Source organism: Python bivittatus, unplaced genomic scaffold (genome assembly GCF_059951505.1).
Source record: "Python bivittatus isolate LINGU-HERP-01145 unplaced genomic scaffold, Pbiv_v1 ctg000340_np1212, whole genome shotgun sequence".
Classification (NCBI taxonomy): Eukaryota; Metazoa; Chordata; class Lepidosauria; order Squamata; family Pythonidae; genus Python; species Python bivittatus.
Genome location: NW_028277056.1, coordinates 19,707,093 through 19,724,883, shown reverse-complemented (window position 1 = coordinate 19,724,883; position 17,791 = coordinate 19,707,093). Strand labels below are relative to the sequence as shown.

At 36.2% G+C, this 17,791-nt stretch overlaps 1 protein-coding gene across 2 annotated transcripts in view; it reads left to right on the top strand.

Moving 5' to 3' along the window:
- Window positions 1-17,791, top strand: part of XPO4 (exportin 4) — a 74,635-nt gene that overhangs the window by 48,519 nt on the left and 8,325 nt on the right. For both annotated transcript variants that reach the window (XM_007433013.3, XM_025169665.2), the window contains exons 11-20: window positions 1,226-1,368; window positions 1,468-1,610; window positions 4,572-4,749; window positions 6,708-6,867; window positions 7,522-7,691; window positions 9,595-9,769; window positions 13,033-13,326; window positions 14,335-14,515; window positions 15,861-15,979; window positions 16,632-16,762. In XM_007433013.3, the coding sequence (XP_007433075.1) occupies window positions 1,226-1,368; window positions 1,468-1,610; window positions 4,572-4,749; window positions 6,708-6,867; window positions 7,522-7,691; window positions 9,595-9,769; window positions 13,033-13,326; window positions 14,335-14,515; window positions 15,861-15,979; window positions 16,632-16,762 (1,694 nt within the window). The remainder of the gene's footprint in view (window positions 1-1,225; window positions 1,369-1,467; window positions 1,611-4,571; window positions 4,750-6,707; window positions 6,868-7,521; window positions 7,692-9,594; window positions 9,770-13,032; window positions 13,327-14,334; window positions 14,516-15,860; window positions 15,980-16,631; window positions 16,763-17,791) is intronic.

The window sequence follows — 17,791 nt, the reverse complement described above, 5'->3', positions numbered from 1 at the left end:
TTCTCTGATGAGAGAAAAGGAGGCTTTCAAGATTAATGTCAAGCCTGTGAAGCTGACAAGCATAGAAAGCAAGAACCACTTGGATTTCTGAAAAGACCTTTATTGCTAGTAATGTACAGTAATAGAATCCTGAAAGCCTACCAAAGTAATTTTCCTGTACGACTTATATGTAGTATAATTAGGTTGAAGTTACTCTGACTCTCTTGTGCTTTCCCCTTCTCTGGGCTCAAGAATGCCTTCTGTAATGATCCTGTTTCCTCCCTTAACTGTCCTGCTGCCTACTCTGCATTCTCTTGATTTGTTATGAGAAAGAGAATGAGTTTGTCATTCCACCACAGAGATTTTCCTATAGTACTTCTTTGTTCTAAATGCTGTAAATTTCTTGGAGGATTGACACTTGCAATAATATTGGAAGTAAGTGGCTCCCATTTTTAATAATTGGATTAAGTAGATCTCAGTCAACAATCTCCCCCTGCTCCCCCCCTCCCCATGTACAGGTTTTAGATTTTATGTAATTGTATATTTATTTATTGTTTTAATGAGTTGTGAGCCACCCAGAGTTCCCCATTAGGGAGAGATGGGCAGAGATTAAATAAATAAATAAATGCATGATTTCATCTAGATTTTACAGGACCAAAATGAGATTAACCTAGGGCCTACAACTATAGTAACTGGGAAGGGAACTTGACATCCCAGGCCTGTCAAACATAAGTTTTTATGTAACTTGGGAATTTTCTTCCAGAAGCATAATGAGGGGCCAACTTGTGACAGTTTTAAAAACAGGGTAGACTGATTCATAGAGAAGAAGGACGTCAGTACTTTTAGTCACTGTGGCTATATATTATCTCTGGTCTCTTAAGCAGTATGGCTCTGGATACTGAATACTAAGAAACTTGATCAGAAGAGTGCTATTTAGGGTTTTCCACAGATAGCTGGTTTGCCACTGTGGGATTAGAATGCTGAACTGGATATGCTTTTGGTCCTATCCAATAAGGCTGTTCCGTATTTTTGATAATGCAAAGAGAGTAAGAGGAAACATACAATAGTTGCAAATCTATATCTTTTTGTACATGTTTACTTTTCCACATTGTATAGCACCTGAACATATTACCTAACATTTACTTGTGATGGGTCAGCTTTTAATCTATTTTATTTAAAACATTAACAACTGCTAAAAAATCATCTTTTACAATGTGACATGCTTACATTCTGTTTCTAATGTCAGACTGCCAATGGTGTGGCTTCCAGGGAGGAGGAGGAAATAAGTGAGCTGCAGGAAGATGACAGAGAACAATTTTCTGATCAGCTGGCCAGCATAGGCATGTTAGGAAGAATTGCTGCTGAACACTGTATACCTCTTCTTACCAGGTATGGCTCAAGTCATTTGTATGCTTTGACATCACCGTTGCAATTTTCACCTTATTGTAAAAAGAATAACTAATAAACTTGTTTAATGTTTCCCTTCAGTTTGTTAGAAGACAGAGTGACAAGGCTTCATGGCCAGTTACAAAGGCATCAGCAATTAATTAGTTCAGCTGGATCGGGCTCCATTGACAATAAAATGCTTGATGACTTGTATGAGGATATTCATTGGCTTATTCTAGTCACAGGTGAGTCTAAGACTTCTGCACGCAGAGCAGTTGAGATCATTCCACTGGAAATGGAAGTTCCTTTGTCAAATCTATCACAAATTAGTTCTATCAATTGTGTGTGTATAGTTTACACACATAGATGCACCCTTATTTTCACAACACTCATGTCAGGATAAAATGGCCTTGTATGAGTGTGGTGGTTTTCTGTACCACATAGCAAAAAAAAAAAAAAAAAAAACCCAACCAAAACAACCAGATTTGGAGATTGGGTACAAGGATCTTAGTGCTTTTGGTATGTTTCCATTGAAAAAGCGGGAAAATATAGTACCATTAAGCAATATATTGGGATTTTTGTTGATAAGGGGGAGCAGTTTCTATAGGCATGAAATTTCTCTTGCTATTTTGGCCAAGTTGGAATTTTCTTCAAGTAGAAAGTAGAGGAACAATTTCACAATCATTTTACCTGGCAGCATTGAATTTAGGTTTTCCAGTTGTCCAGTATGACTCAGTGAAGCAAATTATTAGCTTCCTCAGCCTTTAATCCCTTCCCTCAAAAACCCAAAGTTACAAATTTGAAAATACATTCTAGAATTTTTACAGTATTGGTGAGCAATTGCTTGTTTCCTGAATGAGAATTGCTGTATTTGGGGAGGACTGCCATTGGTCCATGCAATACAGGAAACCTTAACATTCAGCCCAAGGCCGTTGTGTAGGAAAATAAATGATGAAGGCTCAGGAAAAGTCCAGCTAAACTGGACTTGAGAAGATGGCTGTTATGAATAGGCTAGTATATTATAGTATGTCTGCTGTATTCCACTGCCACAGCCAAATTTCTCTCAGTCATTGACGTAGCCTTCTAGATTCTTTGAGTAATTCATCTTTGGACTAGTACCTGCATGAAAATAGGAAGGAAGCACAAAAAGGGTGAAATCTAAATGCATCACATGCTGTTGAGGGGCCCAATAGTTATAGCCTGTCCGGGAAAGAAGTCTCTTGAAACAGCTTCTAATGATCTCCTTCAGTTTCCCTGGGACACAAATGCTGTGTGAATCATGAAGGCCAAACTGCCTCTTAATCTTTTGGCCTCCAAGAACAAGAGCTTCATACTATTGTAAACTGCTTTTCCATTAATCAGCACAAAAACCCTTCACATTTAGATTCAGCATTTAATTCAGATAAGAATGTGTGCCAATACTTTGTCACTAAAAGGAGAACTACTAACAGAATTACATTTAATAGAAACAAATGGAAAGGTCTTCAGGGCAGGGGAAAAATAAAATGCACAGGCATAAAAAGGGGAATATTTAACTTTGTAATAGTATATCCAAAAATAATTTTGGAATTGTAGTTGATTATAAACTGAATATGAGTCAACAGTATGTCATGGTTTCCAAAAAGGCATAAAGAATGTTAGGCTTTATCAATAGAAATATGCCTCCCAAATCTTAGAATAGTTTACTTTGCTCTGCAATGGGCAAACTGGAATACTTTGTCCAGTTCTGAACATTACATTTTTAAAGGATTCAGTCAAACTGGAATAGGTACAAAGAACACAGTGAGGATAATCTGGAGAACGGAAATTCAGTTCTATGAGAAAAAAATGTGTAATGTTGAGAAGAGGCAACTGAGGAGAGTCATGACGACATTCTCAAGAAATACAAGATGTGTTCGCCATCATTCCAGAATGCAGGACAAAATAATACATTTGAGTTAGGGGAGGACTGATCTCAATTGAATGTTATAAAAAACTTCCAAACAGTAAGACCTGTTCAGAGTGGAACCAATTATCAAGAGACAAGATGGGTTCCTTTTTTTTTGGATGCATTCAAATAGGAGATAGAGAGCCATCTGTCTGGGGTGCATTAATTAGGATTCTTGCATTGTGCCCTGGGTTGTGTAGTCTAAAGAGCCTCTATGATTCTGTAATCTTATTTCTATTATTTATTTCAGCATCTGTTTGGAACACATGGGCACATTCATATTCTTACATCTCAACTGTGGATGTGTACATATGGTCATATCTCAAATGATACTAAAATGTCTGTATGTGTTCCAAATTGATATTAAAACAGTTAGTAGTCTGTTTTACTGACGTACTGGTTGACAAATATACAACTTAGCAAAGATTTTTTATTGAGGTTTTATGGAAATGAATGTCTTAATTCACATGCTGTAAAGTTTCATTAATTTACCTTTTGCCTCCTAAACTTCTTTTTGAGAGCCTAATGGCCTTGGAGGGCTGCTTTGCTGATGATGCTGCATGTAGATGCATTGAGGGACTGGAACCACTCCAGCCATTTCCACTCTGTGGTGTACCTCACTGTGTGGATATTGGGAAGACACAGGCTGACATTTATATATTGTATCTCATATTGAGAAGAGGTCTACTGCCTCTGGAGGAATAGACATTGCAGACTTCAGGCACACCCATGAAAGGAAGGGCAAGAACATGATTCACGTCCCCCTCAACACGTTGTTTTGATCTTTAAATTTGTGTAGTTTCTCTCAGACCTTCCTCTGCATTTTTCTAGCTATTATATATTCCCTCTGGAAGGAATTAACTGGTTAGGGCTGCCAGTATTACAGGAACTTGAAAAGGTTCAGTCTAGCCTATGCTGCAGATGCAAAAGATTTTTAAAAAAGCATTAGTGACATGATGGCCAAGATAGGAGATGTATTATTTAAAAATTATATTTATTATGGTATTTAAGGTGAATTTATTTTTATTTGCTATTTTCTCCCTAGTAATTGTAGCTGCTTATAGACTTTATTCTTACATGTAGAAACACAATACAAAACCAAATTGAACTATGTAACATTAAATGCAAGTTATAATTTAAGCATATGATAGAATTTAGTCAAATATTGATGCCAGTTCTCTCAGCATCTTTTTGATGGCCCTTAAAGCAGTATTTAATTTAGGCTAGGTAACCTGAGGTCACTACTTTCTTTTTTTGTTTGTTTGCTTTTAATTTTAAGGCTACCTCTTAGCTAATGATACTCAGGGAGAGACTCCGCTAATACCTCCAGAAATAATGGAGTATTCCATTAAGCATTCAACTGAGGTTGACATCAATACAACGCTTCAAATTCTTGGATCTCCAGGAGAAAAGGCCTCTTCCATTCCAGGGTACAACAGAACCGATTCTGTTATTAGGTAATTTATTTAGTATTTTAATGCCAAATATTGAAAATTAAATCAGAAGTAGATAGGGCTGTCATTGTAAATTATTAATCCATGATAACATTGTGAATGTCACAACTGGTGAAAGAAGGTTAAATAGGCTTTATGTAGAATTAAGGTGTAGTGACCCAACATTGATGACTGAAGAAAAAAACCTTAATATTTAAGGTTTTTAGCTCTAAGCAAACATTATGATGCACTATGGTATAAGTGAAAAGCAGGGGGGGTTTTGGTGCAAGAATAACATAAACACCACTTTTGGAGGGCTGTGTGTCAGAAAAGGGAAGTACATAGCTTACTAAATGAAAATGAAATGAGTTGTTGTGAACATGTATACAGGCATGTGACATGGGTGCATCTTTAAATTGAAATAAATATCTTACAGGAAGGCAGAAATGACTGTTCAAAATGCTATCTTGAGTCTGTGCCAGAACATATATTCAAGTTTTGTAGGCCAGTATGAAGTCACGGAATACTTTCTAAGTCACTAAAATTAACATATCTTCTCAGGTAATTTGTTGGTCTTTGGGTAACATTTCAGAGAACAAACTGCGTTCTTAAAAGCTTTTTAATTTAGGCAGTTCAGTTGCCTTTAAGGATAATGTTTTAAAGGGTTTTTCTCTGTTAAAAGAGGAATACCTGTTTCTAACATCTCACAATGAGGAAGCATAGTATATTGTGTTAAATTTTCAGTATCCATCTGTTTAAAAAGTTTTGTTTTATAAGAGAAAAAACAATGTCTTTTATTAATATGCATATAGTCACTAATTATCCGTTGTAATAAAACTGCTGCGCTGGGTCCGTATATGCTCTGTAATGTTACAATCCTGCAGCAATGGGTATTTTCTGCATATGTCAAGCTACTAAAAGTAAGGAGAGATGGACATAGAACTCTTATATTTTAAGAAAATAGCAATAAATACTTTTGACTGCTTGGAAGATAAATTTGAGCGAATATAAAGGTGGCTTCCAAGACCCATAAAAAAATAAGATGGAATGTAAGCCCAAGAAAAGTAAATTAAAGCCCTGCTGAGATCAGTAACATCCAGCTGAATACCACAAACTCTCTGCATTTCCAGAATACTTATGAGCCACTTTTCACACTAAGATAGCAGGGTTTTAAGCAGTTCCCAGATGCATACATGAATTAACTAAATAGTAGATATATGATGGTCACTGCAGAGACATCTTGTAGGGATGCTGAGAAATAAAGCTCTAAGGAATCAGACTACCAGCCCAGCACTGCCTTCCATTTGGCAGAAGCTCTTCAGGTGCATGAGTTAAAAGTCTGTCCCATCTGGACTACCTCAGGCCATGTAAGCTGGAGGTGCAAGATAATTCAGTTGGTGTTCCTTACTGGGGAGCTGTGTGTGCTACTATTGAATTGTGGCCTCACGCTCCCTCTTTCCTCCAAAATACTTACTGTTCTCTGAAGAGTCCTAGTTTTCTTTGAGCTAACATGCTCCTTCAGGGATTAAATAACTGAAAGTCATAATGTGGTGTCCTAGAAAACTCTTCAGCAATATTAAACTAGTTTTGGGCTGAAGACAGGAGAATAATAATATGAACTGGTATCAAGTCTCAATAAAATGTTCAAATATTCTAAGCAGGCTTGTTGTATTGATCTTGGAGAATTAATTCTGAGCAATAATCTGAGACTTCCAAATTAAAGATTGAGGATTTTCATGCTAGTATCTGAGGCAAAGGATAGGCAGAATATGCTGCTATTCAGTGGCTGAAAGAGCGAATGCTTGGAAAACTTAGTGTTCCAAACAGGAAATAGTGTTTTCTTCTGAAAGAAATTGTGAAGCTGATCATGTCACTCAGTTATTCCCCTGACTTTTAAAAAATTTAAAGGTTTTGTGTGTTTAAGCCCAAATCAACAACAGTGAGCGCTAGGGGAAAGTCATGGTATCTTTAATTTTCTTCAGGTTATTGTCTTCTGTTCTAAGAGTTTCGGAAGTGGAGTCTCGAGCAATAAGAGCAGATCTTACGCACCTTCTGAGCCCGCAAATGGGAAAAGATATTGTGTGGTTCCTTAAACGGTGGGCAAAAACCTATCTCCTAGTAGATGAAAAACTGTATGACCAGGTAAAACAATTTTAATATACGTGGGTGTTTTTACATTTAATTTCAAATTTGTTAAAGAATGAATTCCTGGATTTTGTAAAAGAAGGCACGAGCTGCTTCTTTGCAGTGCCATTCTCAGTACTTAAATAAGTATGACCTTATCTAAACATACAATGAAAGGAGACCACAATGAAGCAATAAAGTCTTGGTTATACAGTGGCCTGTCCCATTAGCAGGGGAGGGTTCTACTTTGGAATGCTTCTGTGCTGTTCCTTAGAGGTAATGAACTAAAAAGGCTTTTAGGAAATTTATATATGGGGAAAACATTAACAAAATGGCACACCATTTTTATGAACTGAAATGATAATCTCCCCTCTCAGCCGCTTCTGCTGCATGTGTGGACCAGGTATATTCCTCTAAATCAGTAGGTACATATATGTGGAAACACCATAACAGGTGGTAACCTCTAATTGTACTTAAAATGCATTATTTGCCTTCAAACAATTGTGCTATTCCTAATGCATTTTTGAACAAAACAGATAAGTATTTTGAACTTACTATACAAAGATCTGATATGAGAGGTATGAACAAAAGAAAGCTAAGGAGTCAGTTAGGCAATGTTCTTATCAATATACTACATTCTATGGCATTTGTAAATATTAACTTTTTTTTTAGATAAGCCTGCCATTCAACACAGCATTTGGTGCTGACACTGAGGGTGCCCAATGGATTGTGGGTTACCTTTTAGAAAAGGTAATCAGCAACCTTGCAGTGTGGAGCTCTGAGCAAGATCTTGCCAATGACACTGTGCAACTGCTAGTAACTTTAGTAGAAAGAAGAGAGAGGTAAGCCTAAAAGTTATACTCCTAAATGGAAAAAAAAAAAAAAGCCTTTCCAACAATCCTGGCTGAGTTTTTCTCGGCCAGACTAGATATGATGTTAACAGTCTCTGTGAACATATAAGTCTTGCTATATAAGTAGTAGCTGTGAGGAAGCCTGAGTAGCACTGAAACCACAAATACTCAGCCCCACACGTCTATCTGGAAGGTACCAGGTTGTGGAAGTCAGGACTAACCCTTCCTTTGGCTGTTGTCCCAACAACAGTTGGCAATCTCTGAACTTTTAATTGCTGTCCAACCCTCCCCCACTCCCCTTCTTTCTTTCTAGTTTCGTCATGCTAACACTGAGAATAATGAGGACATGATCAGTATCTGCTAGGAATAATATGCCAGCAAATCATTGTTTTGTGAGAAAAGAGTCCAGTATAACTTCTGGACTGCTTTATGCTCAGGGTTTCAGGAGACTTGGGACTAGTTAAAATGTGTCCATTCAGCACTTGAATACCTACCTCAGGGGTGTAATGCCATTGAGAAAAAAATTATTTTATTTATATTTTGAATTTAGATACCGCCCATCTCACAAAAAAGTGACTCTGGGTGGTGTTCAGTCCCTCCTATTTCTAATACTTCTGGAGCTATTTGAGGCAGTTGTTAAGCCTTAGAATATCAGTATAGTGATTGTATGTAATAAAGCAGAATCAGGTAACTGGGTTTTTTTAGCTGGGGTCTGCGTTTCATTTGTTAATATTTGCTAGTCTTCTGAGGAAGGGTATATAATAATGTGTTGGGAGCAGCGCATTTTTCAGCCTTTTATTTTTCATGGGCTGAGTGGGGTTAAGCACAAAGCCTAATAGAGTTTAAAACACCAAATTTGTATCTTCTGGGGGCAGATCAAATGACCAGCATGCATCTGGGCTACATTCACAATATAGATTTCCCACCCACCAAAAGTATGTTGTGAAGATCCTTGTTTGAACTACTTCAGAAGAGTTTTAGGCATACATCTAAGTAAACAGAAAGACTGAAATGGTTGGAAGTGTTCTAACTATCAAATAGGATCACAAGCAAAATAATACTGCTTGAATGCAGTGTATCAGTTTAAGGGCTGGAACTCATGATTAGTTACAAAATGATTCTTTACAGAAAGTTGATGAGTCTGGTGCTAAGCTACCATTGTTAATATATCACACTTATTTCCAAGGCATGGAACAAGCTTGTCATAACTGTTAAACTGCCTTGATCTGATCAACACCAAGAGTTACAAGGGCAATTTGCTGAGCCTTAGCTTTATGGCTAACTTCGTCCAGAAACGGATCGCTTTCATGTTATCAAATAGAAATGGTAGTTCCAAAGCTTGCTTGTACAATACGTTCCCCTTTTAACTTATGCTTATACCTAGCAGTTCTTAAAGCTGCTGGTAACTGCAATGTTGCTTCATATAAACTCATCACCTTATTTGGCAGCATACTGTAAGTCTTAATTCATTTATGCCATCATTGCTGCTGCAGTCTGGTCTCTTTGCAGTCTGGTCTCCTTATGCCCACAATTACATTTAGAAACAAGGACAATACTTAAGACAGTCAGGGCAGCTTGTATACAAACATGGAACTTCTGCTATGCAGGTATGAATTTGGCCAGTTCAGGTTTAACTGAGTTCCCAAAAGAAGAACATTGTGGGTAAGACATAAATTATTTTTGTCCTATTTCTACTCATGTTTTTCACTGAACAAAACGAAGGGGAAAAGTTTTGATGATGACACTTAATACTATGCCAGCACACACCATGTCATTAGAGTATTATTCATTTGTTAAGAGCCTGCTTAAGAATTTTATCTGGGGGAAGGCAGGTTTTATTTAACTGTACTGGACTATTACATTGTTATTTACTGTTTCAATGTCTTTCTATAAGGGCAAATTTAGTAATTCAGTGTGAAAACTGGTGGAACTTAGCAAAACAGTTTGCCAGACGGAATCCCCCTCTTCACTTTCTATCCAGTTCAGTGCAACGTACATTAATGAAAGCCTTAGTTCTTGGGGGTTTTGCTCATATGGATGGAGATACCAAACAGCAATACTGGACAGAAGTAAGTGCAATCTTCAAAAATCAGGATGGGTAAAATCAGCAAATGAGAATTTGGGATTCAGTTGTCTTGATTTTTTTCCTTGTTGACTTAAAGAATCTTTTAAGTTATTTTATTTTAAAATTTGTTTTAGTGATCAGTTACTCACTGCTAGCATTGTATTATTGGGGGAGGTACATGCCTTCAAGTCAGTTTTTGACTCATGGCGACTGCCTGAATTAGTCCTTGCAGCTTTCTTGGCAAGTTTTTTTTTAAGTGCTTGCCATTGCCTCTTTCCTAGGGCTGAGAGAGTGACTGGCCCAAGGTCACCCAGCTGGCTTCATGCCTAAGGTGGGACTAGAACTCTTGCTCTCCTGGTTTCTAGCCTGATGCCTTAACTACTATACCAAATTGGCTCTCATGTATTGTATCTTTTAAATTCAATTTTATTTATGGCCAAAAGGCCCAAAAGCAAGTTTATAATCTAAACTTGGCATTAGCTAAAAAATAAATATTACATAATACACTTAAAACCCCAGCTCATTGATTTGTTATTAAAAAGCTTGTTTTTATAGCCATAGTTAAAAATCTGGCTGTTGCCACTGTAATCTCAGGATTTTCATCTGCAAGTAAAATTTTTACATACTCAGAAGTATCTCTTCTGATTTGGATTTTAAAATTGGCCAGATAACTTCCTGCTGAAGACTCTTACAAAATTCACAATTCAGTAAAATATGATCCATAAGTATCATACCAGGGACAAAATCTTAGAGAGATGGGCATTTTTTGAAATCTACCATATAGCATATTTGATGGCAACACATTTAATCTGGCTTTTGAAAAGGCTATTCTGTATTTACTTAAATGTAAGCTATTCAAATACTGTATTTAGGGAGCTGAAAAATATATCTGTGGTTAATTCCAAAAGTTACAGGTGAACACGATGCTTTGCCTTTAGCCATTAATTCCTGTACTGAATTATCCCATAGTCTTTCTTTGATACAATGAAATGCTGATGACATACCCCTGGAAAATAAATAATCTAATGTTACATTATTATTAGCAATGTAGCTTATTTCACAAAGTTCCTTAGGTAACATAATATTCTATAAATTTAAGTAATGTACTGTTGCTTAACATTAAAATGAACCAATACTTTTTGTATATCCAGAGGTTAAATGAGCATGTACAAAGATACATATTGGTGGTCTATAGCTACATACTCTCGAGAATACTTTTCTATAACTAGGATTGTTTTCTACAATCCGTTCAGAAGTATGCTTGCTTATATCATCATTTACCATCAGAAATTAGTTATTCAAGGATAAGGAAAGGAAATCTATTGCTGACATTATTTTTGATTCTAGTCTGGGAAATCATGGGATATATAACATTTTGAATTGCAATAATACTAAGTCTTATAAATTTGAATATAACAATAATTGTATTGTTGACTCAAATAAATAATATATTTAAATATTTTAAAAGAAATGCTAGATAGTCACACATCAATGCTTTCCTTTTTATTGATGAAAATTAAAGTTCTAATTTTCAGCATTGTGCTACCAAAGAGTTTCATAAAATTACATTAAAAAAATCTTCTGGAATTAAAATAACAAATATTAAACAAATGGAATGTAACCATAATAACTGATGTCTAAGTTTCCTTTTTGATTTTTTTTTCTTCTTCTTTTTCATTTTGTGCCATCTCCTTTAGTTGTATTTATTGATTTTGCATAAACTGTTTTAGAAACTTTTTCTGCTGATGAGCAGAAAAAGAAACTTCTTTAATCAAGAGCAGTCCACTGAATACCCACCACTAAAGCAGAAGGCAGATCTACATACTTTCTCTTCACACTACAAGGCTGCCCCTGCCTCCACTGGGCCATTCATCTGCATCCTTTAGATAATTATTTCTCGACCTCAGCAACTTTAAGATGTGTTAAGCTTCCAGAAGTCGAAGTCCACACATCTTAAACGATGCTGAAGTTGAGAAACATTGCTTTAGATGTTGCTTTGAGGGGGCGCCTAATGCACTGTATTGGGAAATATCAGTGGCCTCACAATGCATCATTCTAAAAACTTCTCAGAACGATGCTTCTGGGGGGTCTAGAAGAGCAGTGATAAGTTCTGGAGGACTGTGGCCCAAAAGTACAAGGATGTGGCTGCTGCAAGGGGAAAATTAAGCAGTTCGGAAATGAGCACCTCGCCCCAATTCCCCAACTGTCCTGTTCCACTCCTTGAGCTATTTTAGCAAAGGCCTGGTTTTGCCAAATATACCTTTTCTACACATGCATATGCTTATACACACTCACACGTGTATAGAGAAAAGACAAAATTAAAGACAGACAAAAATTAAAGGAATACTTTGAAAAGGAATACTTTTCGCTTTTTTTCCCCCTTCATTTTAACTGCAGGCATGTTCAGTTGCTTTTCAGGTTTTAAGCATGTAGTGATATTTCTTAATCAATGCCGATCTTTTCAAGGAAGTTTGCTCTAAAAATGACTTTTCAAAATAGCATGAGCCATGTGTTTAAAAATGTGGCTGCAAAAACAAAGGCTATTTTCCTGAACCAGAAACAGCTAGTTGTAAGATTTTACAACTGATAATGAGTCCCTTTGGCAATCAAAATATTATACAAAACCAGATATGACAAGTCAGCATAAAAGAATTCAACCTATCTCTATCAAGTTTTAGAGGCCTGTGCATTCAGAATGTTTCAAAAGAGCAAAAAGTGGTATGACTCCCCTATCACTCCCACAGTGAAACTCCAGAGACAACTGTTCTGCTGTGACTCAGTTTCTCCACACATCTCTTCCACAATTATTTAAAACAATCTCACTAGCCCAGTAGCATTTTACAGTTCAATTTTTGCTTTGATCAATGTTAATGTTATGAACATTTACTACATGTTAAAAAACCTTGCTTTTTAAAATCAAGTAATGTGTGATTTTTCAGCATTCTTTGGCTTAAAATTCTGCATATGTACTGCTTTTTCAAAATAGGTATTTCTTTGGCATTTTGTATTTGGCCTTGTAGGTTTTATATATGCTATTCAAACAAGAAATAATTCAATAAAAGGGCATTGCCATCTTACTCGGAAGTGAAGCAATGCCCCTGTGATCGATTTTAAACTTCATCCAGGTTGTGTTATGTAAAAAAAAATACTGTTCTCCAAAATAGCTGTATTACGTCCATGAAAAATCTTTGGATCAAGATGTTGCTGTCTGCAGCTGTTGCAGATAAGCAAAGCTACAGTACACTTCCTTTTATTTTTGTTTTCCAGGTTCTTCAGCCACTACAACAACGATTCTTGAATGTGATAAACCAAGAAAACTTTCAACAGATCTGCCAGGAGGAGGAGGTGAAACAGGAAATCACTGCCACCTTAGAAGCACTTTGTGGCATCGCTGAGGCTACCCAGATAGACAATGTAGCAATTCTCTTTAATTTTCTGATGGACTTCCTTACAAATTGCATTGGACTCATGGAGGTGTACAAGAATACACCAGAGACTGTTAACCTCATCATAGAAGTTTTTGTTGAAGTTGCACATAAACAAATATGCTATCTTGGAGAGGTAAATAAATTTTAAAATATATTTCTAATGTAGGATACACGCGGAAATGTACATTGGGCAGTTCCATACCTGTTCAGTAATATCAATTTCCTTTCACACCTTTTTTCTGTTTCTGGATTCCCAACCCCACTTCTCCGCTAAGTTGAGAATGAGGACTTTTTTTGTATTTTATTTCTAATTAAAAAAAAATCAATGGGCTCTGTAAATTGAAACATTTCCATATTTTAGAAGAAGAATCTTTGAAGACTTTGGAATTTCTAAACGTTTTTGGTATTATCGGTTAAGCTGAATTAAAACTCAAGGGTTGATGATTCATCACATGATGCAGTTGTTCCTTTTAGAATATTTTCCTTCACCATTGTGCTGCTTTGTCCATTTGGAGAGGGTTTGGCTACATATTATTTAGGTCTCATGCCTTGCTTGCATTATTTTATGACCTCACTGTGTGGTGAGGCTGTGGTCTTCCAGATAATGGAGAACTATAATCCCAACAGTCCCAGCCAACATGGCCAATGAATGAGAATGGTAATACGCCCATGTCTGGAGGATTACAAGTTCTCTGTTATACAACAACAGAGCACTTTCTGCATCTGATGGAAGAAGCTCTAACCTAGAAGGCATATGCCCCAGTACCTCTGTTAACTGTTAAAGATTCATTGGACACTTAGTTATCTCTTCCAGCCCAGTCATAGGGCTCCTAACAATGGAGAAATTAATAGTACCAAGAGGCAGAATTTCCTACAAAATGTTATAACTATACAATGGAAATTCTATGCTGCTTAAATTTGTGCCTGACCGTTTGTGATTGTCTATGTTGGAGAGTATTCCCTTGGTGCAATAGAATTAATGATTATTAAATATTGTTATTTTATTGTTTTAATCCTTGCTTATGGATGGAGTATATGCCATTTAGTGTCAGGTACAACTGAACTGGCTTGGAGGCCTGAGTAATAAATACATTCTAACAAATGCATATCCTTCATTAAGCCTTCTTTTTTATTTTTGCAGTCTAAAGCCATGAATTTATATGAAGCTTGTCTGACCCTACTTCAAGTATATTCCAAGAATAATTTAGGTAGACAACGAATAGATGTTACAGCAGAAGAGGACCAATACCAGGATCTTCTTCTCATTATGGAGCTTCTCACTAACCTACTTTCAAAAGAATTTATAGATTTCAGTGACACAGGTAGGGGAGAATCTAAAACTGAAAATAGCATGGGTGCCACTCAAAGAGCTGTTTATCTCTTGACACGTTAAGGGACTGTATGCACAGGAAACTGTTCGGCTAGTTCTCTGATAATTGTCTAAGGCTTTTCTCAAAATAACCCGTTTTCCAGCATGTGATGAACAAATAACAGGGCCCTCTTGGTTGGGTGCTTTCTATCTTTTAAATTTCAGGATTAAAATCTTAATTCTCTGATGCATTTATACAAACAGTTTTTTGTTATTGTTTTCCTGTTTAGTTCTTCAGTGGCTTTGGATTTTTGTTGTTGTTGTTGTTGTTCAATCTTTTATTGCCCTCCTGATTTCTATTTTCATTTTTATTTCTTTATTTGGTATGCTTAAACTAATACTGGGGAACTTTAGCAGCCAGTTGGGAAAGGTAGACAGGTCATAAATCTCTTAAAAATCAAATATATAAACAAATGTTTTTGAAACATTTGCATAATGACATTTATAAATATTAGTAATTATGGAGTATATAGACATTAGTAAATGTGGAGTTCTGTGTGTATAATATATGAAACCATTCCCCAAGTAGATAATTAACTACTGTAAGCTCGGTTTTTCATAGACCTAGAGTTTTGTCTTTGTGGCTAATAAGATTACTGTTTGGATGTTTGTACCTTGTGCATTTTGAACTAAAAGAAGATAGGTTTAACTACAAGGTAACCAAATCATTAGTGAACCATTGCTCTAAAATATATTAAAGTGGTCTGTCTTTTGACAAATCTAAATTTGAAAAGTTTGAATTGAGTAAGTATATACCTTATAATTGTATGTCTAGGGGTACAGTAATCTTGGCTGTAGTAGATTGCAAAATACCTTTTATATCTTTTTATAGTTTTTAAGTTAGAATTTCTGACCTTTTTTCACCTTAAAGTTGATTTCTTACTTTCTCGATGGGTTTCCGAATCTTTTTGCCATCTCAGAATCCAAATAAGAATCAGAAAAACCAGCTATAATTTAACACTGTTTATACATTACATTACTGACTTTTAAAAAATGTACAGTACCAAGTAGTGAATACAGAACATGCAGAAGTGGAATGCTTGTAGTACACCTCACCGTACTGTTTAGTTTTTCTAAAGGAAACATGTTTTTAAGATCAACTGCAGAAGGCAAAGTTAAGTTTAGCATCGCCTTACTGGGATTCAAGCACTCCAGTTGCTTTAGTTAATAATTTATGAACATATTGCATGCTCACTAATGATGTATGGAATTCTAAGCTTGCAGTTCAGAAAATATTTAGGGAGAGTTGAATTTATTCTTATATTCTTATATTTCCTACTTCTTCCCCATCTTTTTAGATGAAGTATTTAGGGGACATGAACCTGGACAAGCAACAAACAGATCCGTATCAGCAGCAGATGTTGTTTTATATGGAGTAAACCTAGTTCTGCCTTTAATGTCCCAAGACTTGTTAAAAGTACGTACAGTGTCATGCAGTGTTGCAGAAAGGGATGAGGAATATTGACCATTCTTCTAAAAATTTCCGTCATTATAATGTCATGTCCTTAAATATGAGCATTCACTTTCTACTACCACCAGGACTTTCATGGCTGGCTGAAGATGGCTACTAGCATTAACTCAGAGCTTCAGCCAAGCTCATGCCTGTCTTTGGACAGCCTTTTGAACCTGGTAATCTCCAAATGTGTTAGCAGTAGCATCTGAGGAATAGCCTGGTGTTGGAGAGCCAGTGTAATGTAGCAGTTAAGATACTGGGTTGAGACGGGAGACCCAACATGCTCCCTCTGCAACCATTATGAAATAATGCGCATGATACCCCTCTTGGATTATAATTTTTCAGAAGTCTCTAACTGCAGATCAGCTTGACCTGTGTTTATCATAATAAGTGAACTATTGTTTCAACAATAGGCCATGAATTACAAAAATATTTTAGCTTTAATTCTGTATTGACCTCAAAAACTTAGCACTATATATGTATTGCAAATTGTGAAATGTATAAAAATAATAACATTTGATTTTGAACACCTGACATTACTTTGTATTCTTTAAATACAGTAATTTATTTTAAGAGGCCTTATTAACATAGATTTATTAACTTTTTCCTTCTATAGTTTCCATCACTGTGTAATCAGTACTACAAATTAATTACTTTTATTTGTGAAATATTCCCTGAGAAAATTCCACAGCTTCCAGAAGACTTGTTTAAAAGCCTTATGTATTCATTAGAATTAGGGATGACATCGTATCCTTTGAGATCTTTTGGGGGGGGAGGGGAAGGAGTCATTAAGTAAGTCTCCTTTTTTCCCTCTTTAAATCATTACATTATACTAGCTGTATAAGGTGTGTGCCTTGAGAATGTCAAGAATGTCAGTTATTGATTAGTTATCTGACATTTGTATTGCGTTCGTTTTGTTTATCAACATTACTCTATGTGATGGCATCCATATGTTTCTTATTTTATTTTGGCAAAGAATCTGATATAATCCTTCATCAAGCACTGCATATTCTTTGCTTGAAATAGCTTATCTTTGTAATGAGAAGTAGTTTGTGGATATCTTAATTTGTGGATGTTTCATTTGTGGAGTCCTTGGTGCTCTCTGAGCTTCGTTGTTTGATTGCAGGCATTTCAGTTACCTGACTAGATAACATCATCAGTGCTAGTGAGTGTGGGGTTTGCTCCCTGTTTATATACAGTAGCTTGCCCTGCCAGTGTTAGTGGGGGTGTGGTTTTCTCCTTGATAGTTCCTTGATTAGAGTATTGTTTTCTGCTTGATTGTTTGTCTGGTGTTAATCCTTGATTATCTGGGTGTAGGCAGCTAGAGAGGATGTGTTCTGGTCTTTTTATTTCCTTCTTAGCTTTCTTATGGTCTCTTTTGAATGATATGTAAATGTGGTTTATCTCTATGTGACTGTTGATGGCTGATGTGTCTGAGTACCAAGCTTCCAGGAATTCCCTAGCATTTTTGGATTTAGCTTGGTCTAGAATGCTCACAGTTTCCCATTTGAAATTGTGGTTGAGTCTGTTCATGTGTTGTGAGATTAAGGAGTTTTCATCATGCCTTTTGACTGCTAGTTGGTGTTCATGGATGGGCTCTGCTAGTCTTCTACCTGTCTGTCCTACATAGTGACTGTTTCAGTCCTTACACTGTATGTTGTAGATGACTCCTGTTTTTTCTTGGGCTACTGGGTCTTTTGGTTTTCTTAAGATGTTTTGGAGGGCTTTAGTTGTTTTGTGTGCTGTGGTGATGTTGTGTGGTTGTAATAGTCTATT